This window comes from Acomys russatus, chromosome 5, assembly GCF_903995435.1.
Source record: "Acomys russatus chromosome 5, mAcoRus1.1, whole genome shotgun sequence".
Lineage (NCBI taxonomy): Eukaryota > Metazoa > Chordata > Mammalia > Rodentia > Muridae > Acomys > Acomys russatus.
In genome coordinates, this window is record NC_067141.1 from 7,423,898 (window position 1) to 7,448,305 (window position 24,408).

Sequence of the window (24,408 nt, forward strand, 5' to 3'; positions counted from 1 at the left end):
GCTTGCCCAGTTGCTCCTCCGCTTGGCCGGGTTCTTTCCTCCCTCCCTTTTTTCAGGGCTGGCACCACCGTCCCCCACCCCGCCTCCTTGGGCCCTCCCAGCCTCTCTCCACGTAAGCCCCCCCACCTGCCGCGGCTCTCCCTCCCCTCCCCCAGCTGCATCCTCCTCCTCCTCCTCCTCCTCCTGTCCCCTCTCCCTCTTGGTCCTCTCATCAAGTCCTCCCTCGGTCGTCTCTTTCCATCCCTCTCACCGGCGTTCTCCCACCCCCTCCCTCTACTCTGCCTAGCTAGCTCTTTCTTCCTGTGTCCCTAGTCTCATTGAAGTCCCTTTCTCCCGTGCCCTGAACTGGCCCCCTTGTCCCATCCTGTCCCCGCCCTGGCCCCTTTGTGCCTCCCCCTCCCTCCTTCTCCCTCCCTTCTCTACCTCTCACTGCCTCAGTTTGGTCCTCCTGTCCTTTCTGGACCCTCCGGTCTCCCTGCTGGGTCCAAGTCACCATGCTTACCCCAATGGTGGCTGGGGGGGTGGTGTTCCCCGGACTCTTCCTCCTATCCAAGAACACGCTCCAGAGGCTGCCCCAGCTGCGCTGGGAGGAGGCCGACGCAGTCATTGTCTCCGCCAGGTAAATGGCATGCCTTCCCTGAGTTCAGCCCCTCTCTCCCCAACAGGCTTCATGGGGAGGGACCCCCATCCCCTCCCTGGGCTCTGTGTCAGTGGGTAGGTTTACAGCCAAGCTTCCTCTGTCCTCGGACCTCACCTTCCCTGAAGGCCTCACTGAAGACCAGCCATCTGGTCGACTATTCAGCTTGATCGTTCTTGCTTTCCCCTGTCACCCCCACATCCTCTAAAGCAGGCCAGCCTATGACTAAACAGTCCCACAAGACAGCGGGGAGTGAGCCAAGGGGCAAGACTGTGTTTCTCAGGGCAAGTGTTTGGGGGTCAAGGCAGAGAGTAGTAGAAACTTGTACATTCCAAGACTAGGGCTCCCAGGAAGAGGAACAACTAGGGAAATAGTGGGAAAGTAGCTGGGGGAACTTGGGGTCACTGGGGGGGGCAGAGACTGTAGGCATGAGCCGCGTGGTGACTGGGTGTCCAAGGAATGCAGGACTCCCTTGGCCTCAAAGGACTCCAAGCCCCCAAGAGAAAGACCTCACTGCCAGCCAGTCCCAGCACTGGCTTACCTTAGGATGACCGCCTTGGTGTCCCGGGGGCGGGGGGGAGAGACTTAACTACCACAAACTAGGAATGAAGAAGGCTAGGAGAGGTGGGAACTAAGGGATCCCAGCTAAACATGGCTTCGTTGAAAGTGATGGTGGGAAAGCCTGGCGTGGGAGGAGGCTGACATGGAACAGCCCTAAGAAGTCCACGCTCCATGCTCTAAAGCACGGTGACTGGTAGGAGGAAGACACAGAGGCACCCATCTTATTTTCGCTCTTTGCTCTGTCTCCCTAGGCTGGTGTCCTCTGTCCAAGCCATCATGGCCTCCACGGCTGGCTACATAGTCTCCACCTCCTGCAAGCACATCATTGATGACCAGTAAGTAAGATAACCATCCTTGCCCAGGCCCTAGCAGTACATGTGAGGGACCTGTGGGACCTGGGATCCCACAGATCTCTAGTGGTCCCTGAACTGGCCCCCCCCCCAAAAAAAAAGTTCATGTGATTTGCTGCAACTCAATGCCAGGATAAGTTTATCCTGCCCTGTCTTAGAGGTCAGAAGCAAGGGAGCAAGGGTAGAGATGAAAAAAAGTCCTCAACGCACTTCCTGGTCGGCTCCCTGGCCTCTTGTCACAGGTTCTGGATGTCAACTGTGCCTTTTCCAACTCTTGCATCCCTCCGCTAGCATCCTTCCATACTCTGTTTCTATCCAGTACCTTAGCTGAGTGTCCCCTCACCGTGCCTGGCTCAGATCTCAAGTCCTTCTGGAACCCGTATGTCTAGCCTCAACTCGTGTCCCGGGGAGAAGAGAAAGAGATGACCCGAACAAGGCCACTAAGGCTCAGGCAGTGGGGGTTGGGGGGTGAAGAGGCCAAAATTTGGCACTGGCAGCTACTGCAGTGTTTGGTGCTTGCCAAAAAAAAAAGGCCCAGGTCTGAGAGGTGGGGCGGGACGAGGACAAGGGAAACACTGGCCCTGTCCGTGGTGCTGATCTTTTTTTTTTTTTTTTTTTTTTAAACCTGGCTAACCACGGGCCTCTGCCAGTTTGCTATGTGCCCAGGGTGTCCTTCCTTGGCTTATAGCTTCCAGCTCTACTGCCCTTCTGTGCTGTCCTTTAAGCCTCAGGGGACATTGTCTGGGTGACCCTGGTCTCTGTCCACCTTCTGGTGTCTGTCTCTTCCTTCCCCAGGGGTGAGCGCTCTCCTCCTGGGATCTAGAGTGAGGTCACATTCCTCCACAGAAGGGTTTCTGCAAGGGGGGACTTGAGTATGTTAAGTGCCTAGAACCGTTGGTGGCTCCATCGTGCAGAGGCTTAACTCTTAGGACTCTTTTCCATGACTTCACTTCCCCTTGCCCTCTCTCAACCCCTCCCCCAGCCAGAGTCTCCAGGAAGAGCCTGGGTGCCCGGCTGTGTCCTCTTCACCTGTTCTTACCTGGAGGTCACCTTTGGCTCCTTCATTCCCACCCCCAAGTCTGATCTTGGCCTTGTTTGTCCTTTAATCCGTAGGTAGGTGGGAGGATCAGGGCTAATCCGGGGCAACAGCTGTTCTTACCTCTGAGTACCTAATTGCTGAGAGTGTAGAGTTGGAATCTAACGCCTCACCTCACTTGTCAACCCAGGGCCTCGGTCCCTTCTGGTGCCCCCACATCCCAGAGTCCTATGGCTTCCATCCCTCATCACATCCCTAGGCAGTCTCTGAGCTTTCTCTGAGCGTGGTTGGGTCCTGTCTGTATTTCTGCTGTCTCTGTGGCCTCTCCCTTACCTCCCCTCTCTGACTCCTGACCACATCCCCCCTACATCATTGCAACATGGGCCGTTTCTCCCTTTTCAGGCCAGTCTATCTGGGTAAGCTGCTCCTATCTTTGGTTTGGTTTTTTGAGACAGACAGGGTCTCTCTATGTAGCCTTGGCTGTCCTGGACTTGCTTTGTAGACCAGGCTGGCCTTGAACTCACAGCAATCCGCCTGCCTCTGCCCCTCGAGTGCTGGGATTACAGGGGTGCTGCTGTTATCTTTGTGCTCTCCCCACCTCCCCTCCCCAGCACCCACACTTGGTGTATGGTGGCTAGCTGGGTTGGCTTTTTGGCTTTTGCTCTGTTCCTTCTGGCCCTTTCTGTCTCCTACCCCCACCTCAGGCCTGTCTGAGGATTCCTGGACTTGAGAAAGCCTCTGTGCTGACTCAAAAAAAAAAAAAAAAAAAAAAAAAAAAAAAAAAAAGCACAGCACAGCAAATCCTTGTGTTTCCCGTATTTGTTTACTCCAAAGTCTGTAGAACTCTCTCTGTTCTTGGCATCCTTGCTCGGCATTTTCTCTTTACCGCTGGCCATACCTGAACTAACAATAGACTGGCCACCTCGGAGCAAAGGCAAGCCATAATGACAGCCCCTCTGCCGCACTGGGGACTGGCTCCAGCTCCCGAACCTTCTGAGGCAGCGGGCTGATGTCAAGGACTCCTGTGGTTATTCCTTGGCCACATTACTTAGCCTTTCCACGGCACAGAGTTTCATGAGACGTGAACACGTTGCTGCTGTGTAAAGGTTGAAGTACCAGCATAGCATTTGACATGTGGTAAGCCGTCGTGGCTACTGGTGCTCGGCCACAGGCTCTCTCTGCAATACTTGGAAGTTCTTCATTTGTTCCGAACTGGGAATATCTTTGTACCTGGCCCCAGCTCATGTCCTTCGTTGCCCACAATCTGCAATTCTCCTGTCTCCTGTCCCAAAGGGTGCATGGAGGACAAAGACAGAGACGTGGTAGGTCCTGAGGTCTGTTGAGGCTGCCTGGCCTTGGGGCGTTTTTTTCACACACCACCAGTGTCTATAACTCAAGACTCAAGAGTTGTTGTGAGAGCCCCCTTGGGTCCTAGCTCACTCCCGTTGTACATCCTGCGCTGGGGGCTGCTCACCTGAGCCCTGCCCACCTACCTCTTCTTCCCCCTCCCCACAGGCACTGGCTGTCCTCTGCCTACACACAGTTTGCAGTTCCCTACTTCATCTATGACATTTATGCCATGTTCCTCTGCCATTGGCACAAGCACCAGGTTAAAGGACATGGAGGAGAAGATGGGACGCCCAGAGCACTGGGCAGCACCTGGGCCGTGATACGTGGCTACCTGCACAAGGAGTTCCTCATGGTGCTCCACCACGCAGCCATGGTGCTGGTGTGCTTCCCGCTCTCAGTGGTGAGTCCTCTCTTCTGCGGTCAGGGGAGTTGGGGGTGGGGGTGGACATCTGTTTCTCCCCAAAGCATGCCAGCAATGCAGCGTGCAGGTCCCATGTGGCTGAACTTGGGGTGGGCCTCTTGAGTCTTGAGAATCTGGGATGCCTTAAAGTGATGGCTACATGTATGTGGGCCTGTCCTCCTGTGGATGTAAGCAGGAGAAAAGAGGCAGTGTCCTGAGTGCTCAGACTTTAGGACCAAGTGTCTCTGGGCTGAGGACGAATTTCAGCCGGCAGAGTGTTTCTGTGGCATTGTGTGAAGACCTGGGTATAAGTCCCAGCACTTCGTAAGGCTAGCATGGAAAGACATTTGTAATCCTAGCACTTAATAGTGGAAGCAAGCCGGGAGGTGGTAGTGCACGCCTTTAATCCCAGCACTCAGGAGGCAGAGGCAGGTAGATCGCTGTGAGTTCGAGGCCAGCCTGGTCTACAAAGTGAGTTCAATACAGCTAAGGCTACACAGAGAAAACCTGTCTAGGGAAAACAAAAAATAAAATAAAATAAGAGTGGAAGCAAGAAGATAAAGTCACCCTCTGTTACACAGTGGGTTTGAAGCCATCCTGGGGTACATGAGACTCTTGTCTTAAAAAAAAAAAAGCCAGGTGTGGTGGCGCACGCCTTTAATCCCAGCACTTGGGAGGCAGAGGCAGGCGGATCACTGTGAGTTCGAGGCCAGCCTGGTCTACAAAGTGAGTCCAGGACAGCCAAAGCTAACACAGAGAGACTCTGTCTTGAAATGCCCCCCCCCCCGAAAAAAAAAAAGTCCAGTGGTGGTGGTGATGACCCACACCTTAAATCTTAGCTCTCAGGAGCCAGAAGCAGGTGGATCTCTGAGTTCGAGACCAGCCTGGTCTACAGAGGGAGTTCCATGACAATCTCTGGCTAAACAGAGAAACCTTGGGGGAAAAAAAGGAATGGGGGTTAGGAACAGGGCTGAGAGATGGCTCAGTGGGTACGAGATTGCCATGTAAGCATAGAGACCCATGTCTCTTGAAAAGGACTGGTTGAAACACTGGTTTCCCCAGCTCCGGGGAAACCCCAACTCTAGAGATTCGAAAACAGGAGAATCCCTGGGGTTTGCTTGGCAGTCAGTGCAGCCAATGCGTGAGCTTCAGGTTCAGTGAGGGACCCTGCCTCAAAAAATACAATTGAGAGCAACTGAGGAAATTGACCTCTAGCCATACACACGTGCATACTAGCCACACACATGTGCACCCCGCGTGTGTGTGCACACACAAACACACATAGAGGGAGAGAGGGCGAGAGAGGGGGAGAGGGGGTGGAGAGTTCTAAGCATTCCTGAAGGTGATGGGACATAGTTCCTCAGACGCTTGCCTTTCCCCCCAGGTGTGGAGACAGGGCAAGGGAGATTTCTTTCTAGGCTGCATGTTGATGGCTGAGGTCAGCACACCCTTCGTCTGCCTGGGCAAGATCCTCATCCAGGTGAGCGTGCTTTGAGGGACATGTGGGGTGGACAGCTCTGGGGATTCGGGGGGGGGGATTCCTTAAAGACCATGCAACCTTTCAGAGCTATGGTGGTATGTATCTATAACATTAGCTTTGGGGAGACCGAGGCAGGAAAATCATGAAATTTGAGACTAGCCTGGCCTACATAGTGAAACTCTGTCTCAAAAAGCAAGAATAAGAACAAGAACACTGGCCAAGTGCAGTCACAGCTGTGGGAAGAGCTATCGGCGAGGTGGAGGGGAGGCAGCTGTGGGAAGCGGCAGGCGCTGCCTCTCCCCGCCCTGCCACGATGCTTCCGTCCACAGTACAAGCAGCAGCACACGTTGCTGCACAAGGTGAACGGGGCCCTGATGCTGATTAGCTTCCTGTGCTGCCGGGTGCTGCTCTTCCCTTACCTGTACTGGGCCTACGGGCGCCACGCCGGCCTGTCCCTGCTCTCCGTGCCCCTGGCCATCCCAGCACACGTCAACCTGGGCGCTGCGCTGCTCCTCGCACCCCAGCTCTACTGGTTCTTCCTCATTTGCCGCGGGGCCTGCCGCCTCTTCCGACCCCGAGGTTCCCCGCCACCCTCTCCTTGTCAGACCCAGGATTGAGGCGGGGGCCTGGAAACCCCCTTCCCAGCCCCTGTGGAGACAGGGCTTTGGGGCCAATGGGTCGGGGGTGAAAGCCAGGAGTCCCTTGCTTTGGCAGCCCCAAGACAGATGGACTCAGATAGGCTCTCGGGAGCTGAGGTCAGATGGGCAGGCAGGAAGAGAGGGGACCAGGATGAAGGCCTCTTCTTGCGTCTGTGCTAACAAAATGAAACGAAACGGAAAAGGAGAAGTGCGGGGAGGGGGGGGGCTCAGTGGGACCAAGGAGTCAAGGGACATGGGGGTGGCCCCCCCTGCTGCCAAGGACATCCCAGCCCTGCTGCTGCAAATCCCTCTCTGCTCCCCATTACCCGGCAGAGAGAAGATACCCCAACTCACCCCATGTGGACCCCCCTGAAAGGGCAGGTGACCCCCACAGCTTCCTGTGGGAACCAATCTGAGGGACCTTATTTATTTAATCACCCATATCAAATTAATTTGTCGGGGTGAGGAGAGGGAGGCGATTGCTCCCCTACAACCTTCCCAGCGCTGAGCAGCTCTGGGGGCAGGCACCAGGCCAGTCCCTTCTGTCAGGGGCACATTTAGCCCTCGGCCCCGGCCCCGGCTTGTCCCTGGTGCTACAGGCCTCTTGCGGCTTCCTCCGGTCTGGGGCCACAGACCCCGGGAGGTGCTTTTACAGACCGCTAATAAAGACGATCTTCCTGAACGCCAGCAAGGTCCTTGAGTCCAGTTTTTTGTGTCTGGGAAGGGAGGATGAAGAGGACCACTGAGTGGTAAGGGAGGGAGGAGGAAATGGGGCGGGGGCAGCATGAATGGCCTCGAAGAGGATCCTGGGAGGAAGGGCGAGTGCGGTTGGCCACATGGAGAGGCACTGCACAGCCGGACAAGGAAGGAAACACAGCCTTTATTTCTCAGTAGAAGGCTGGGTAGATGTGTGGCACACAGCTGGGTCCAGGGCTACTGTCCAGCTCATTAGGCCCCTTTCTGGAAGCTCCTGTGGGAGTGTGCAGATCAAGTGAGGAGGGGCACAAAGGAGACTGGGTCCTCTGGAAGGGACAAGGCAGGCCTGGGGACAGCACTCACGTGTGCACAAAGAACTGGAAAAGCAGGAAGAAGAACGCCACCAACAACGCACCCACCAGGATGTGCTGGAAGAACCCAGAACCTGCGAGACATTAGAAAGCAGCGTTGTTCCAGACCCTGCCGGAGAAGGAGACCCCTCCATCAAAGCTGGGTCATACCTGTCTTAACAAAGGTCACTGGCTTCTCTCCAATAAACTGGGCCACAGCAAGAATGCTAGCTTGGTCTGAGTCTGAGTAATCAAAGAAATCAGGTCTGTCTACCAACAGCTGGGAGCTGGCTCTTAGTCCCGAGGCTTGGGTGTCATCCCCTCTGGGTGCTAGGAACCAAAGAAGACTTTGTGAGAAGAGCCCACAGGCCCCTTGTGTCCACCGAAGAGGTCAGGAAAACTCGGGGGCCCTGCTTGCTTTGTTCCCCGGGGCTGGATGAGCTCTCATCAAAAGCTCACCTTATCGGAGACAGGGAGGAAAGGGGCACAGATCACAGAAGGAAAAGAGAAAGGCCGGCCAAGGGTCTTGGCTCACAGCTCTGGTCCTATCATTGGGAAGCAAAGGCAGGGAGATTGCTACAAGCTTGACATCAGCTTTGTCTGTATAGTGAGCTTGGACTACAGGATGAAGCTCTGCCTCCAAACAATAAAACAACACGAGGTGGGAGGGAGGGAGAAGAGGGGGGGAAAGAGAGAGAAAAAGGAGAAGGGGGGGAGGAGGAGGGGAGAAAGTCCTGGGGCTGGGCTGGCCGCCTGGCCTAAACCAAGCTAACTCCCCATTCTCAAGCCCCGTTTATTCCTACTGTTCTTGAGCCCAGCTCCCCACCTGTGTCTATGGTCCCCAGCTGAGCCATACACATCCACACCCATATGGGCAGCCACCGACACAACTCCATAACTCAACTGTGAGTGAGTGGGATTCTATGATGTCACAGGCCAGAGCCATTCTGGTACCCTGGCTGTAGAATGATTCCGGCTCCTGATGCAAGAAAGCCCATTGAGCCCCATTCTTAGAGACACCCGCACTGACAATAACAGTAACAGTGGCGGGGGCCTGGGGGTGTAGCCCAGGGGTAGAGCTGCCTCAGCAAGTACAGGGTCTTGGGTTCTATCCCAGAATCACCACAATCAGTCAATCAACTGGCCATTCAGGTCCCAGAACTTAGCTGGGACTCTGAGACGATGCATTTGTGCGGCAGCTATATTTGGGAGGTGAAGTGGGCCACACATCTCCATTTGTGCTTTAGCTCAACCACAACTTGTTTATCGAGTGCCTATTAAAAATGCCAAGAAATGTGCACAGACAGGCTCATGCAATTTGCGGAAGCCCAATCCGCAAGGAGAAGAAGAACGCGGAAGCTCTACACTTCCTGAGGGTGTGCATTTTTCTATGTGGCGGCTCCCCTTTGCGTTGTGTCCGCAGTTTCAGGGGTCTCCAGGCTTGGTCTTAGCGCTCCGCAGAGATGGAGGCGGACGGTGAGAAATAGGAGAAATAACAGGCTTTTCCACCAGGTGGCAGCAGTGTCGGTCCGACGGTGCCACCATCTCAGCCGGTTACACCGGGTGCGGCAGGCAGGCTCCGCTCGGGACTGGCTGTCGCGGGGAGGCGGGGAGTTTGTCCTTAGAGGAATTCCCCCCCCCACCCCCCCGCTTATTCCAACGCTAGTCTCTCGGCCTTTCAAAGAGCCTAGTCTATTCGGCTCACCGTGACTCAGTTTCCCCTTTGGTGGCATGAGTACGTACCACCCCCACCCCGCCCCGCATTCCACCCTTGTCTCTTTCCTTTAGTTCCCATAGTCTTCCTGGTGTCACTTCCTAAGTGCGACTTGCACTCCAGAGGCCGTGTCTCGAAGTGTGAGAGATAGCTCGTTTCTGATTGGCAGTTAGGCCTGTCTGTCACAACTGTATTCCAGCCCACTAGGGCCAAGGACACTTCAGGGTCTTCTTGATTGCGCCTCTGCCTTGGCTTGTTTCACAGCCTCCTAGTTCCTGTTACTCCACTTGCCCACAAGGCGGCTCCTTATTATAGGATCCTCTCTTTCCCGCGCCAACCCACCTGTTCGCCACAAAACAACCTTGCCACCATCAGCTCATCTCTGCTCCCCTCCTTTCCTTCTCCCCCCCACTTCCCCTTGAGGCAGTCTCACCATGTAGCTCTGTCTGTCCTGAAACTCACTATTTAGACCAGAATGCCCTCGAATTTACAGATGCCTCCAGAATGCTGGGATTAAAGGCCTGTACCTCTATATCCTGCCCCACCCCCGCATACACTGAGAATTCAAGGGTGCCACAGCTATGCATGGAAGGCAGTTCTACAACATTCCATAACCTCCTCCTGAACTTTGTTACTTTGTTTTTCTTTCTCTTTCTTCTTTTACTTTTACTCTCTCCTCTCTTTCTCTCTCTGTCTCTCGGGTGGTTTTTTGGTTTGTTTTTTGAGACAAGGTTTCTCTATGTAGCCTAGGCTGTCCTGGACTCGCTTTGTAGACCAGGCTGGCCTCGAACTCACAGCAGTCTGCCTGCCTCTGCCTCCCAAGTGCTGGGATTAAAGGCGTGTGCCATCAACGCCCAGCTTTACTGTCCTCTCTTACATTACATTACTTACTGCAGTTTTCCCTCCCTTTACTCCTTCCAGTCCCTCCCCCTCTATCTCCCCCAGGTCAACTCTTCCTCTGTTTCCTTTAAAAAACAAACAAGGGGCTGGGGAGATGGCTCAGAGGTTAAGAGCACTGCTTGCTCCTCCAAAGGTCCTGAGTTCAATTCCCAGCAACCACATGGTGGCTCACAACCATCTATAATATGATCTGATGTCCTCTTCTGGCATACAGGTGTACATGCATTCAAAACAGTGTACTTAATAAATACATCTTAAAAACAAAATAAAACCTACATCTAAAAACAAAGGACAGCCGGGCGTGGTGGCGCACACCTTTAATCCCAGCACTCGGGAGGCAGAGGCAGGCAGATCGCTGTGAGTTCGAGGCCAGCCTGGTCTACAAAGTGAGTCCAGGATGGCCAAGGCTACACAGAGAAACCCTGTCTCGAAAAAAAAAAAAAAAACCAAAAACAAAGAGAGCCGGGCGTGGTGGCACATGCCTTTAATCCCAGCACTCGGGAGGCAGAGGCAGGTGGCTCACTGTGAGTTCGAGGCCAGCCTGGTCTACAAAGTGAGTCCAGAACCGCCAAGACTCCACAGAGAAACCCTGTCTCGAAAAACAAAAAAAAAAAAAAAAAAACTCAAACAAACAAACAAAAATAGCAGGCCTCCTAGAGATCTCCACCTAACATGGCCTAACAAGATACGGTATGCCTGGGCACAAGCCCTCATATCATGGCTGGATGAGGCAACTCAGTAGGAGGAAAAGGGTTCCAAGTGCAGGCAAAAGATTCCGAGACACCACTCCCCACTTCCATTATTGCGCGCCCATAAGAGCCCCAACCTACACAACCATACGGTATATGCAGAGGCCCTATCTCTGACCCATACAGGGTCCACGGTTGTCTCTTGACTGTGAGCCTCCGTGAGCCCTCTTCAGTTGATTCTGTGGGCCATGCTGTCATGGTGTCCTTGACCCTTCTGGCTCCGACACAATTCTTCCTCCCCATCGTCTACGGGGTCCCCCGGCTTCCCCTAGTGTTTGGCCGTGGGTCTCTGCATCTGCTCCCATCAGTTGCTGGATGACGCCGCTCTGATGACAATTGGGCTAGGCACTGTTAGCGCACAGGCGATCCTGATAGCCTGCTTTCAGGGTCCTGGCAACTACTTACGTTGTCACCTGCCACTGCCAGGTGTGTGCCAGATAAAAGGACCCACCTTCTGGCCAGCTTTCTTTTTCTCTCGACCTCTGGATCTCTCTGCTCTCCCCCTCTCTCCTTCTCGGCCCTCATGGCTCTGCCCCTGTCTGTCTGTCTGCCTTCCTGCATGTCCAATCATCTGCCCGTCCCCCTCCTCCTGAAGGCCTTAACTCCTCCCCTTCCCCAAATAAGCTCCCCTATGTCAGATGTGCTGTGTGATCTAATTGTATATTGTAACAGACACCGTCTAGGAGGATAGGAGGAATATCATTAGGAGTCATTTCACTGCCCCGTGGCCCCCAGCGTTTGGTTCTGTCCTGGGTCTCTGTGCTGTCTAGCCTCTGGTTCCTGGTCATCCAGGCAGTGTCGAGCATGGGCTCCCTCTCATGGCATGGGCCACAAGTTAAACCAGCAGTCCTGGGTTGGCCACTCCTGTAAGTTCTGTGCCACCACTGACCCAGCACCTCTCTCAGGCAGGGCGGACTGTAGGTGGAAGGTTTGTGGCTGGGCAGGTGTCCCACTGCTCAGAGCCTTGCCTGGTTATAGAAGGTGGCTGGTTCAGGCTCCGTATCCCCCACGACCAGGAGACTTCACTACAGTGGCTCTTGTAGATTCCAGGGAGTTTCCATTGCAGCAGGTCTGCCAGTTCCAGTCATCTTTCCCAGTACTTTCCCCCTCTACCACCCCCCCCAATGTCTGATCTGTGCTCTTCCCATCCCCACCCACCCCCTTGTTGGCTCTATTTTTTAACAATTAAACTTTATTATACAACCCAGCTAGCTTACACAAGAGGGAAAAAAGGTTAAAGGGAAACAAGAGTGAACCTTCCGGTATCCGCTCCACAGGACGGGTCCCTAGGTGCCTCTGGCCTGCGTGCTGGTCCAGCCTGTTTGCTGATCTTCCCGATCCATGTGCGCTCAAGCCCAGTCTGAACCTGTAGCTCTCTCTCGTTCTCTCTGCCTGTCTCTCTCTCACGTGCAAGGGCCGGTCTCCTCTCCCATTGAGGGCCAATTAGAAACACAATAGTCCAGGTGGAATCCCCAGGTCTGCTTCCTGAATTCCAGGCCCAGGATGGCTCCACTCAGTCTATCTCAAGGTTAATCTCAAGGAGTATCTGTGGTGTGTCCAAGGGCAAAGCCCACCAAGACTGCTTTCACCTGTGACAAAGCTTACAATCCTTCCCACACCCCCTATCCACCTGCGAAATCCATTCTATTTTCCCTTCCCAGGGAGAGCCACAGGTCCCTGCTTCAGCTTTCCTTGTTACTTAGCCTCTCTGGGTCTGTAGACTGTAGCATGATTCTCCTTTCTTTCACATCCGATGTCCACGTATAAATGAGTCCACGCCGTGTGTTTGTGTTTCTGGGTCTGGGCTAGTGCAGCTTTTATTTTCTAAATAGAAACCCAGAGAGGTGGGTAGGATGATGTGCAGCACACAATCCCAGTGCTCCTGAGGCTAGGGCAGGAAGGATACACAGCAAAATCCCATCCGAAATAAACACCTATGAGATGTCCAGCTTCAGCAAAACCAGGCAGAGGCTACCCTCCGAGAAGATGGCACCCACACCTGGGCATGGCTTCTTTGAGACGCTCAGGTACTCAGGTGTGTCCTGGATCCTATTAAAACAGCTTTACCAACCCCCGACTCTGCTTAGGAAAGACAAACAAGATGCCAAAGTGGAAAGTCCCGAGGAGAAACACCTGCAGCCTCTACACACCTGTCCCCACACATATGCCCACCCCACCCACATATACACAGAAAAATAGCCAACCACAAGACGCACTCACATTCTACCAGCCAACCATAAGGCAGACAAGACCCTTTCCCTTCAAGCAGACCTCTGGGTCTCCTGCTCTCCCACTTGTCTGACCATCAGTAATTGTAGAGTGTTCCTGCTGTGCGCTGCACTGGACTCTGGTTAAGGTTTGGAACATGGTTTCCAGGGTGTGGGTATAACTAGGGAGGATGGCAGAGCATTTGCAGCAAATGGGTGAGCACCTGAGTTTAAATACTTAGACCCACTGGGTGTGGGGGTGCATGCCATTGCACAAAATCCCCGCACTCAGGAGGCAGATCTCTGTGAATTCCAGGACAGAGCTATATAGTGAGGCCTTGTCTCAAAAAACAAACAAACAGAAACCCCCAGAACTCACACATGTGTAATCCCAGAACTCCTAGCTGGAGATGAGGTAGAGACGGAAGATCCTTGGAAGCCCTTGTCTCAAGGCAGAAGGTGAGGAGGGTACACAGACTGTCTTTTGACTTCCACATGCATCCCATTGTAAAGTGAACTTTTTTTAAAAAATTAATTAATTTATTATTATGTATACAGTGTTCTGTATGCACATAAACCTACAGGCCAGAAGATCACATTACAGATGGTTGTGAGCCACCATGTGGTTGCTGGGAATTGAAATCACGACCTCTGGAAGAGCAGCCAGTGCTCTTAACCTCTGAGCCGTCTCTCCAGTCCCGTAAAATGAACTTTTATTCTCCTGTTTCAATTGTTGTCTCAGAGGCTTACTGTCTCCTTCTGCTAACCTAGGCCTAGTCTTGGAAACTTCTAGCCTCTGTACAATCTAACCTAGGCCTAGAATGTTTTCAGTCTCTGGGATTTTCTGTTTAATAAGCTCATCCTTCCTTGTTCTTCCCGAGCTCGGGGCTGGCTGGTTCAACTCAGCTGTTCGGGCTCAAACTCTTCTCCCAGCTGACTTATTTAATCTGGCTTCTCTTTTGGCCCAGAATTGCTCTCTTGGCTCAAACTAACTCAGCAATCTGCTCTAATCTTCTGGCTCCTTCTCATTTTCTGTCCTGTTTAGTCTTCACCTGAGTTGTCTCTCTCTCTCTCTCTCTCTCTGCAACCCATCTCTCTATTCCTGTCCTGGTAAAATGTGTCTCTTCTCTCTGTAAAGCTGCCCCTTAAGTAACTTTCTTTTCTCTCCCTTCTCGTAAGAGTTGGGCGTATCCTATTCTGTCAAATCTTCTCTGATTTGTCACCTTTTCTGCCACTCAGTTAGACATCACTTTCAAACATGGCTGCTTCCTTCTGCAAACTTTACCTTAGTTTGGGATTAAAGGCATGTACCACCATGCCTGGATCTAAGTTTTTCTTTACCTGATACTTGCTCTATACCAGGCTGGCCTTGAACTCAGATCTGTTTGCCTCTGTCTCCTGGACTAAAGGTGTGTTTGTATTCCAGCCAAATCACACAGACCTAGAAGGTCTTTGGATGTGATCTCCTGACAGAACAGCTATGTTCTGAATTAACATTCCTCTACAGCCCATCGCATACACTAGGGCATGCAAAGGAAGGAAAGAGGGAAGGAAAGAAGGGAAGGAAGGAAGAAAATAAAGGAAGGAAGGATGGATGGATGGATGGATAATTTATGGCTTCTGGAATCATGAGGGAAAACTCACAGATGTATATCGGTTTAGAAGAGACAGACAACTGTCAGGTGTCTGTGCTTGCTGCCTGCACTCCCTCAGCCTCTTCTGAGGGGCTTTGTCCCCTCCACTCTCCTCATAGTGCCTCCTTTGGTGAAGTCCACCAGTGGGGGTTACTTTCTTTTTCTTTGCTCTCTCAGCAGGGTCCCCTCATCCCTCACATCAACACAGACCCACCCTCGCCAGCTTCCAAGACTCTTCTTGCCAGCTTGGTCTTGGCCTCTTCTCCTTTCATATATATATTCCTTCTCCCTAGGTGATCTCATCTATTCTCATGGCTTTAAATACCATCTATATGCTGGTGACTCACAAATGTATATTTCTAGCCCAGACCTCTCCTCAGAGCTCCAGACTCCTATGCCCAACTTCCTGCTTAATGTCTCCAGGCCAAAAACATCTCCGAGTACAATCCTCCACGAAGCTCTCAGCTTTCTTACTCCAAACCTGCTCCTCTCTCCTCATCTCAGCAAATGCTTTCACGATTTCTCTAGATGTTCTACCGGGAACGTGGAGGATCGTCTCAGATCTTTCCCTCTTACCTATCAAAAACCCCAAGTGAACATCTGCCATTTCCAACAGAAAGCTCAAGTCTGTCTAGATGGTGGCGCGCAGCTGCGATCCAAGCACAGGCGAGGCTGGGAGTCATGGATCCAGATCAGCCTGGGAGGTGGACCAAGAACCTGTCTCAAAGGGGGGTGGGGTGGGCGAAGATGAGGGGAGAGGAGGGGGAGAGAAGCAGAGAGCAAGGCAAGGCAAGGCAGAAATCTCAAATTTGGTTTCCTCCCTCCCTCCCTCTCTCGGCTTGCCTCCCACCAAGGTCTTTCAACTGATCTATTGATAGCCACACTCACTCCCACCTCCAAAGTCCCAGCCTCAGCCATTAGCAAGAATCTGTCAGACCCAGTGTCCCTACACGAAGCCTCCTGAATGAGAGTTCTGTGGTCAGCCTGACTACCCGCTCACAGCCAGCCTGACTGACCACCGCTAACAGCCAGCCTGACTGACCACCGCTAACAGCCAGCCTGACCACCCGCTCACCATCTCCCGTTTCCTCCAAACTTTTAGCCACTCTGGTTTCAGACTACTCTTTAAATTCTAGGTTCTCCTCAAGTGATTAATTTTTTTCTGAGACAGGGTTATGTTACGTGGTCCAGGCTGTCTTCAAGTTTGAGATCCTGCCTTCGCTTCCCGAGCGCAGGGCTCGCTCACTGGTGTGCCCTCCATTCATAAGGCTTACTCCACGTCCCAATTGCTTCCCAGAGGCTCCCAGATCTCACCTACGACACTCCTGCCCCATTCTAGATCCAGCTGTTGACTCATCTTGGAATTGCCAGTTGACACATTTCCTGCAGGAGGAGAGGCCTGAGGCACCCTGGCTCGGGGCCATCCTTCATCCAAGTCACTTGTTGGAGTCATTTGGGTGTCTGTCTATCTCCCCAGAAAGCTGAGGCTGGAGGCATAGAAGGTATTCAAGACATGATGGGGCTGGTGGTGGTGACACACACCTTTAATCCCAGCACTTGGGAGGCAGCAGCAGGTGGATCTCTGTGAGTTCAAGACCAGCCTGGTCTACACAGTAAGTCTAGGACAGCCAGGACTGTTAACCAAAAAAAAAAAAAAAAAAAAAAAGGAAGTCATGGGACGTAAGTATGTTGGATACAGAGCTTTTCCCACGGTGAACTGGTAAAGCCCATGACTGTCTGCCATGTCCCTGGGCTCCTTCCTGCCTTTGGAGGAGGCTTTGCAAGGCATGCTGGGATGAGTCCAAGATGTCCACTAAGAGAAGACAGAAGTAGAGGACTCACTGGTCACACTGCTCCTTTCATGCTGGCCCCTGTGTTCAGGCCAACAGCACCCTTGCTCTGTAGTGCTGGCTGGGCTGCAACGCATTACATAGAGCCTGGCCTGGAACTCATGGTCAAACTTTCTACCTATGCCTCTCAAGTACAGGGATTGCAGGCATGTGCCAGCAGGCAGGCCTGGCTTCTTCCTTCCTTGCCCAGGAGAGCTATGAAGGATGCATGCATTGTCTGCACAAGGCCTGAGTCTGACTGTGAACACACCAACAGACAAATATGCCGGGCGTGGTGGCGCATACCTTTAATCCCAGCACTCCGGAGGCAGAGGTAGGTGGATCGCTGTGAGTTCGAGGCCAGCCTGGTCTACAAAGTAAGTCCAGGACAGCCAAGGCTACAAAGAGAGACCCTGTCTCGAAAAACAAAAAACAAAACAACAACAACTGTTGGATATTTATTGGTTTGTGTATGTGTATACCAGCATGTGCCATAGCTCACATGCGGAAGGCAGAGGACAACTTGTAGGAATTCTCTCCTTCCTTCTACCATGTGGACTTCTGGAAGCAAACTCAAGTATGTGTGGCAAGTATCATGACCATCCGAGTCACCTCACACCCTCAAAATGTGTATGACTTTAATGTGCTCTTGGGTGACATGCGCGGGGCACAGTTTAGAAGCATTTGGATGGTGCACACCCTTAATCCCAGTGCCCGGAGGCAGAAGCAGGCAGATCTCTGAGGCCTAGTCTACTTAGTGAGTTCCAGGCCAGCCAGGCCTACACAGTGAGATCCTGCCTCAGAGAGAAAAAACAAACAGAAACTTGTATGTTGGAGGCTAAGTCTTTCCTATGCTTGCCCTTCCCTGCTCCACAGCAACCCCGTTCTTTAGCGGTCACCATGGCTACCATTTTCTTGTGTAGCCTTCCGGAAATAATATATGCACAAATAAGCACATGTAAGGTCTTTCCCTCGTTCAAATAGCAGCATTCCATATGCTCTGCTCTGCATCTTGGCTTAAGTGAAAGTGACATTGTGAAGAATATATATATATATTTCTCCTTTTTCATGGCTGCATGCTATTTTGATATGGGAAATTATGTCACAGCTGACTTAATGAGTCTCTTTTGCATGGACATTTTATTTGTTTCCTTTTTAGAAGTTGTAGGTAAGTCAGATGGTGGTGGCACACACTTTTAATCCCAGCACTTGGGAGGCATAGGCAGGCCAACCTCAGTTCGAGGCCAGCCTCATCTATAGAACAGAATGAGTTCCAGGATAGTCAAGGCTACACAGAGAAACCCTGTCTTAAAAAATGTAAAAAAAAAAAAAAAAAAAAGTCATAGGTCAGAATGCTGAACTTCTATTCTTTTGGGGGTTTTTTGTTTTTTTTGAGACAGGGTTTCCCTATGTAGCCTTGGCTGTCCTAGACTTGCTTTGTAGACCAGGCTGCCCTCAAACTCACAGTGATGCTCCTGCCTCCCGAGTGCTGGGATTAAAGGCGAGCGCCACCTGGCTTCTTTTGTATGCTTCTTGGAATATCTGTAGGATAAAGTCATAGAGCTGGAATTTCAGGGTCACAGAGCATGTGTATTTGTGATCTTGGCATCCAGTGTCAGACTGGCTGCAACAGAGGTATCACTTATTTAGTGTGTTAAGTGTGCCAATACTTTGAATTTTGTCCACTTGATAGGTGTCAGGTGTTGTGTTACGTAATTTGACTTTATATTATTCTTACTTTGAAAAAAGTTTTAAGTCGGGCACAGTGGTGCATGCCTATATCCCAGCACTCTGGAGGCAGAGGCAGGCGGATTGCTGTGAGTTCGAGGCCAGCCTGGTCTACAAAGTGAGTCCAGGACAGCCAGGGCTACACAGAGAAACCCTGTCTCAAAAACAACAACAAAAAGTTTTAAAGTACAAACACATACAATCTGCACGTAACATTTACCAGGCATTTTATCTTTTCTATTTGGTGCTGGGGGATCAAACCCAGTACATGCTAAGCACACACAGTACCAGGGCCCCCAACCCTTGACTATTATCAAGGGTACAGTTTGTCAATGTTAAGCAGTCACATGTTGAGCAGCAGAATTACTCTGTTGAATCCCAATAATTTTGTGAGGCTGACTTAGTGTCAGGCCCAGTCTGGGGCACTGGGGATTCAGAGATGAATCAGCCCCTGTTCTCTGTGGGGCCAGGCTGATAGGAGTCACACGTAAACAGGCAGACAAAGCTGTCTGCAGAGCTGAGTCTGAGGGATCTAAGGGCTAAGAGGGAGGTGTTTGTGGGGGTGCTCCAGGAGACTGCTAGGAACAGGTGACTTGGAATGACCCGGGAAGGGCAGCTCTCACGAGCAAAGGCCCAGAGCTCTGAAACTGCGTTACCTGCCTGCCGTGGGCGGGAGTTCCTGGTTTGAAGGGACTCTCTGAGGATTTAGTCTTTCCAGGAGGTAAGTTTAGGACACAAGAAAATATCAAAGGTTAGGGTTGATGATCGGGTAGTGACAGTCTGTAATCCCCAGTGAGGCAGTGGGTTCAAGATTTCAAGGCCAACTTGTGCTGCCCATCTACGATCATTAAGATATTAAAACAAACAAACAAACAAAAACCCCAACAAGCCAGAAGCCTAGTGATGTCCTGAGGCGGGAGGCAGTGTGGGGCAGGCTCTTCATAGACCGCAGGTTCAAGGCCTGAAGTCCTCCTGAAGGGCAGAACCCAGAACCGGAGATGGCAGAGGGTTGTAGGAGGTGTGGGTCTGAAAAAGAGACCCAGGGCTGGGTTGTGTCACAAAGAAGGAAGGAGGGGTAGGGAAGCCAGTCTCCTTCCGAATGAGGTTCCCCAGCGCAGCAGGAGCAGCTAGCAGGTCCCTCCTTACCCAGCGGGTCCCTAGGTCACTGCGGATCTCTAAGCCACACCCACGGACACCCAGGGGTAGGACAGCTGCCCTCTTCCCTTCCCCCTCTGATGCTTTCTGGGATGGGGGTGTGCCTGAGAACCAGCGTCGCTATGGCAACCAGGCCCGGTGGTCCGGCCCTGGAGCCCTGGGAGCCAGCGAAGGCGAGAGGCGGGGCAGCGGGAGGCGCCAGGGCTGCGCGGCGGGGCGGGGGCCTGGGTCTCCCGGGAGGAGCTGGGGAACACCGGGCGCCTCTCGCGGAGGTGCACGCCAAGTTCTCGGGTGAGTGTGCACGCGTGTGAGCTGGTGCAAGGCGCACGGGCTGGTGTGAGCGCGAGCACACGTGTCGAGTGTGCACTCGCGTGCGCTCTGGGGCCCCTGCCTGGCCCTCTGCGCCCCGCGCCCCTCCCGGCCGCCCGCCGCAGCTCCCGCCACTCCCGCCCCAAGCTGCTTCTCGCTCGGTCCTCGCCCGCCGCGCCGCAGTCGCCGCCGCCGCCCAGCCTGCGCCCGCGGGCCGCCCGTGCCGGGCACCTGTTGGAGGCCCAGGGACAGGTGCGGGGGCTGGACCGGCCAGGGGAGCGCGGGTGACGGTGAGAGGCGGAGAAAACCAGTGGCAGGGGCTCCCCCACCTTGGGAGGGCTGATGGCCCGGGTTGGGGACTAAGCAGGCAGGCAAGCAGGCAGAACCTTGGGCAGAGTGAGGAGAAGCTTAGAGGGGTGGGTGACACCCTGGGAGCCCCGCGCCTGATGCAGAAGATACCCAGAGTCTCAGAGAAGCAAGGAGGGGAGCTGTGGGCCCCCTGGAGGACTTGAGGGGATGCGGACAGAGGGGGAACCCAAGATGAGAGGATAGCCCTGGAAAGGTGACAGAGGGACAGACAGAGTACAGGGAGTGGGCAGGGTTAAGGGGGAGGCACGACCTGTCTGGCAGGACAGATCTGGCAACCCCTGTGAAGCCAGGCCTCCTGCTTGCCCACCAGCTAGCGCAGAGCATCTTTTCCCTCGACACTCAGGAAGGGAGGGCAGTGAGGCTCCTCGAGACCCCAGCCAGCTACTCCTGCTCTTCACCGGTCTCCCAGCCTGAGGTGCTGCATGAGGGGCCGCAGGGGCGATCGCATGACTATCAATATTCAGGAGCACATGGCCATCAACGTGTGCCCTGGACCCATCAGGCCCATCCGCCAGATCTCCGACTACTTCCCTCGCAGGGGGCCAGGGCCAGAGGGTGGCGGAGGCGGGGGCAGGGGCTGCGGGGAAGCCCCAGCTCATCTGGCCCCTCTGGCTCTGGCTCCGCCTGCCGCTCTCCTTGGGGCCACCACACCAGACGATGGAGCTGAGGTAGACAGCTACGACTCGGATGATACCAGTGAGTCTGGGGGCTCAGCGAGCTTGTGGGAGGGAGCAGCCTCGTGTGTGTGTGTGTGTGTGTGTGTGTGTGTGTGTGTGTGTGTGTGTGTGTGTGTGTGTGTGTGTGTGTGTGTGTGTGTGTGTGTGTGTCTAGGGTGGGGAGGAGGGAGGGCAGTCCCGCCACCACAGCTGCAGTCTGGGTGCAGATTACAGCTTCAGCAAGGCTCAATATTCAATATTTCTGCTGAGACACTCCACCACCCACACAGTCAGTTGCTGGCCTGAGCCAGGGACCTAGACGCAGGCATGCACATGGCTGGCTGCTCAGCCTCTTGCACACACACACACACACACACACACACACACACACACACACACACACACACTTTCAGCCACCAGGTCTCACACACTTGACTTGGACCCGAGACTCACACCTTCTTTCTCCTTCGCCTTTTCTGCAGCTGCCCTGGGTACGCTGGAATTTGACCTTTTGTACGATCAGGCTTCCTGTATGCTGCACTGTAGAATCCTCAGGGCCAAGGTGTGTGCGTATCCCTCTTTCCTAGGCTGCCACCCTAGCCTGGGGGCTCCCTCCATCTTTCCCCCCAACCAGGGCAGATTCTTCCTCCTTCTGCGTCTCTGTGGGGCTCTGGTCCTACAGGAGGCAGAAAGGCCTGGAAGTCTAAAGCCCCTTTGTACCCTGTCCTCTAGGGCCTCAAGCCCATGGACTTCAATGGCCTCGCTGACCCCTATGTAAAGCTGCACCTCCTGCCGGGAGCCTGCAAGGTATGTCTCCTCCCAGGATTGGCTTGGTTTACGGGTCCCTCCCTGTGGCCCCACCTTAAGCCTTTGAGGCCCCAGGTACCATGCATCAGAACCCTTTGTCCCTATGCCCCAGGCCAATAAGCTAAAAACTAAGACTCAGAGGAACACACTGAACCCTGTGTGGAACGAGGAGCTGACGTACAGCGGAATCACGGATGATGACATCACCCACAAGGTGCTCAGGTGAGGGCTTTTCCTCCAGCCCAGCACCTCTGGGATAGCTGTCATTGTAACCTTTGCTTGGGCCGTCTCCTGAGGTCCCACTAAGCCTCTGTCTTGCCGACTTGGCCGCAGTAATCAGTGGCTCCCAGCCCCCTCAGCAGCAGGTTCAAATGTTCCTTCTGGTCTTCCAGCAGAGGGCTAGGTTTGGCAGCCGAAGGTCTTCAGTTGTCCCACACATGCTCTTGGCTTCCTCTGCCAACCTCTGTGCTTCATTGGAGCCTCAGCTCCTAACCCACCTCTTCTGGAAAGGTTTCTCTGCTCTCCAAGAGCCCCTCTCGGAGCCCTTGGCTTTAATCAGACCCACATAGCTCAGGCTGCCCGCCCTGCTCCGCATCTACCTATCTCAGTGGAGGGAAGTCTGTCCGACAAACGGGAGTCCAGGGGCTGAGTCCGGGTGGGCAGGGACCTCCACCTTCACTCATCCTTCAGTCTTGAGTGATAAGGAGCCACAGGGGGTTCTGTATCATACAAGAGGCATGATCATCAGGGCTGTTCCACAGAGCTGACCTTGGTGTCAGAGGCGTCAGAGACAAAGGCAGAAGCACTGAAATCGGCCTCATGTCCCTCATGGTAGATGGTGAAGGGCTTCATCGTTCCTCAAGGTCACAGATGGCAGCTTTTTGTTTTGATTGGGTCAGCCTAGGCTAACTTGAACTCCGATCCTTCTGCCTCACCCTTCTGAGTGTTAGGATTAGTGTGCCACCATACCCAGTTACTAGGGACCATTTCTTTGCTTTAACTCCCATGACAGCTTTGGGTTGGCTTTGGTGCCTTGCCCCAGGTCACACGGGTAATAAGCAGGGGCGGGACTTCAACACTTTGATACAATAACCACCTACCTCTCAGTCCTGTACTGCTGCATCGGCACCTGGCTGGCTCCCTGCTCAATCAGGAGTCCTTGGCTGGTTACCACCACTGTGCTGGGGCCACACCCACCCACAAATGTGGGGTTCAGTTGGTACTTGTCCCCAGGCGGGGAATGGAGCAGTTTCAGAAGCTGTGACGGATACTGGACAGCCCAGGGCAGGGGACAGGGCAGAGCCAATTGCCGTTCTTAAGCTCCTGCCCATTTTACAGATGAGGTGGCGAGCTTAGGGCAGAGCTGGGACTGGTCTGAGGTCCTTTTTCTTCCTCCGGAACGGGGCTCACATACCCAGGGGCCCTGACTGTGCGGTTTCCCCCCCAGGATCTCTGTCTGTGACGAGGACAAGCTGAGCCACAATGAGTTTATTGGGGAGATTCGAGTGCCCCTCCGCCGCCTCAAGCCTTCACAGAAGAAGCATTTTAACATCTGTCTTGAGCGCCAGGTCCCGGTCCGTGTGGGGGCTAACAGGTGTGTGGGGGGGGGGCGGGAATCTGGAGGGGTCAGCTTGTCATAATCTTTTCTTTGCCCTCTCAGCTTCCTTCACCTTCTTCAATGTCTGCGGCGCTGAGAGGCATTTCCTGTTACCTGAAGGAGGTGAGGCCCATCCTGGGAACCCTGTCTGGGTGGGAGGTGTGGGGAGCCCTAGGCTGACCTCTGACCCTTGCCTCCTTCTCCGGCAGCTAGAGCAGGCCGAGCAGGGACCTGGGCTGCTGGAAGAGCGCGGGCGCATCCTGCTGAGCCTCAGCTACAGCTCCAGGCGGCACGGGCTGCTGGTGGGCATTGTTCGCTGTGCCCACCTGGCTGCCATGGATGTTAACGGCTACTCTGACCCTTATGTGAAGACGTGAGCCCTTGCCCAGCCCTTGCCCAGCCTAGCTGCTCTGGGACCTAGCCTGTCCCTAACTAACTTCTCGGCTCCCCTTCCTCCCCTAGGTACTTGAGACCAGATGTGGATAAGAAATCTAAGCATAAAACGTGTGTAAAGAAGAAGACACTAAACCCGGAATTTAATGAGGTAAACATGGCAGGGACAGAAATAAAGACTGGGGACAGCGATGCGGTCAGAAGGCCTCACAGAAAGCACGTCCCGCCTTGTTCTCAGGAATTCTTCTATGAGATGGAACTCTCCACTCTGGCCACCAAGACGCTGGAAGTCACAGTCTGGGACTATGACATTGGTAAATCCAATGACTTCATAGGTGAGTGCAGGAACCCACCAGGTGCTGTGAGGTGAGTGGGCCTGGAGAAAGGGCGCTGATGGGGCCTGCCTGCCTTGGCTGTTCTTCAGGTGGTGTGTCTCTGGGGCCCGGAGCCCGGGGAGAGGCGCAGAAACACTGGAGTGACTGTCTACACCAGCCGGACACAGCCCTAGAGCGCTGGCACACCCTGACCAGCGAGCTGCCTCCAGCAGCAGGGGCTTTCCCTTTGGCCTGAGCAGACAGCAGTTGCCCAGCACAGGCCCTTTGGGCCGGGTCCAGTACCCAACCTTCGCACGAGTGTGTTGCACGTTTACATGGGGTGGGATGCCCCCTGCCCCACACTACCTGTCTTATTTTTGTGAGTCTCTGTGGCTGTGGGTCTGTCTTCTTGTGAGGGACTGTGGAGAGCTATATTCACATATGCAAACTTTCTCCTGCCTGACTTGCTATTACCTGCAAATATGCAACCACCCCACGCACAGGGCCATGTGGGAGTCTCCTGCCAGTGCCCCTACCACACCCTGCTGC

The 24,408-nt window shown here is 53.7% G+C and overlaps 3 protein-coding genes across 5 annotated transcripts; 2 read left to right on the forward strand and 1 right to left on the reverse strand.

The window, feature by feature from the left end:
• The first annotated feature begins 271 nt into the window (after positions 1-271).
• On the forward strand, positions 272-6,440 carry Tlcd3b (TLC domain containing 3B). Its single transcript, XM_051145265.1, has 5 exons — positions 272-619; positions 1,450-1,533; positions 4,100-4,334; positions 5,719-5,814; positions 6,144-6,440. Exons 1-5 carry the CDS (start codon positions 495-497, stop codon positions 6,429-6,431), a joined length of 828 nt encoding a protein of 275 aa, XP_051001222.1. The 5' UTR covers positions 272-494; the 3' UTR covers positions 6,432-6,440.
• Positions 6,441-7,400: 960 nt separating this feature from the next.
• C5H16orf92 (chromosome 5 C16orf92 homolog) lies at positions 7,401-8,394 on the reverse strand. The gene is made up of 4 exons (XM_051147182.1): positions 8,325-8,394; positions 7,670-7,828; positions 7,512-7,593; positions 7,401-7,422 (listed from the first exon to the last, which is right to left on the reverse strand). The coding sequence occupies exons 1-4, from the start codon at positions 8,392-8,394 to the stop codon at positions 7,401-7,403; spliced, it is 333 nt and encodes a 110-aa protein (XP_051003139.1).
• An 11,214-nt stretch (positions 8,395-19,608) lies between these two features.
• On the forward strand, positions 19,609-24,320 carry Doc2a (double C2 domain alpha). Of its 3 annotated transcripts, none has more exons than XM_051145266.1 (11): positions 19,609-19,705; positions 20,436-20,788; positions 21,231-21,310; positions 21,481-21,555; positions 21,668-21,777; positions 23,003-23,129; positions 23,216-23,275; positions 23,362-23,525; positions 23,615-23,696; positions 23,784-23,880; positions 23,970-24,320. In XM_051145266.1, the coding sequence occupies exons 2-11, from the start codon at positions 20,515-20,517 to the stop codon at positions 24,113-24,115; spliced, it is 1,215 nt and encodes a 404-aa protein (XP_051001223.1). In that variant the 5' UTR covers positions 19,609-19,705; positions 20,436-20,514; the 3' UTR covers positions 24,116-24,320. The 3 variants fall into 3 exon arrangements, with proteins under 3 accessions (XP_051001223.1, XP_051001226.1, XP_051001225.1); XM_051145269.1 differs by lacking the exon at positions 19,609-19,705 and adding an exon at positions 20,099-20,285; XM_051145268.1 differs by lacking the exon at positions 19,609-19,705 and having other exon boundaries at positions 20,304-20,788.
• The last annotated feature ends 88 nt before the right edge of the window (positions 24,321-24,408 follow it).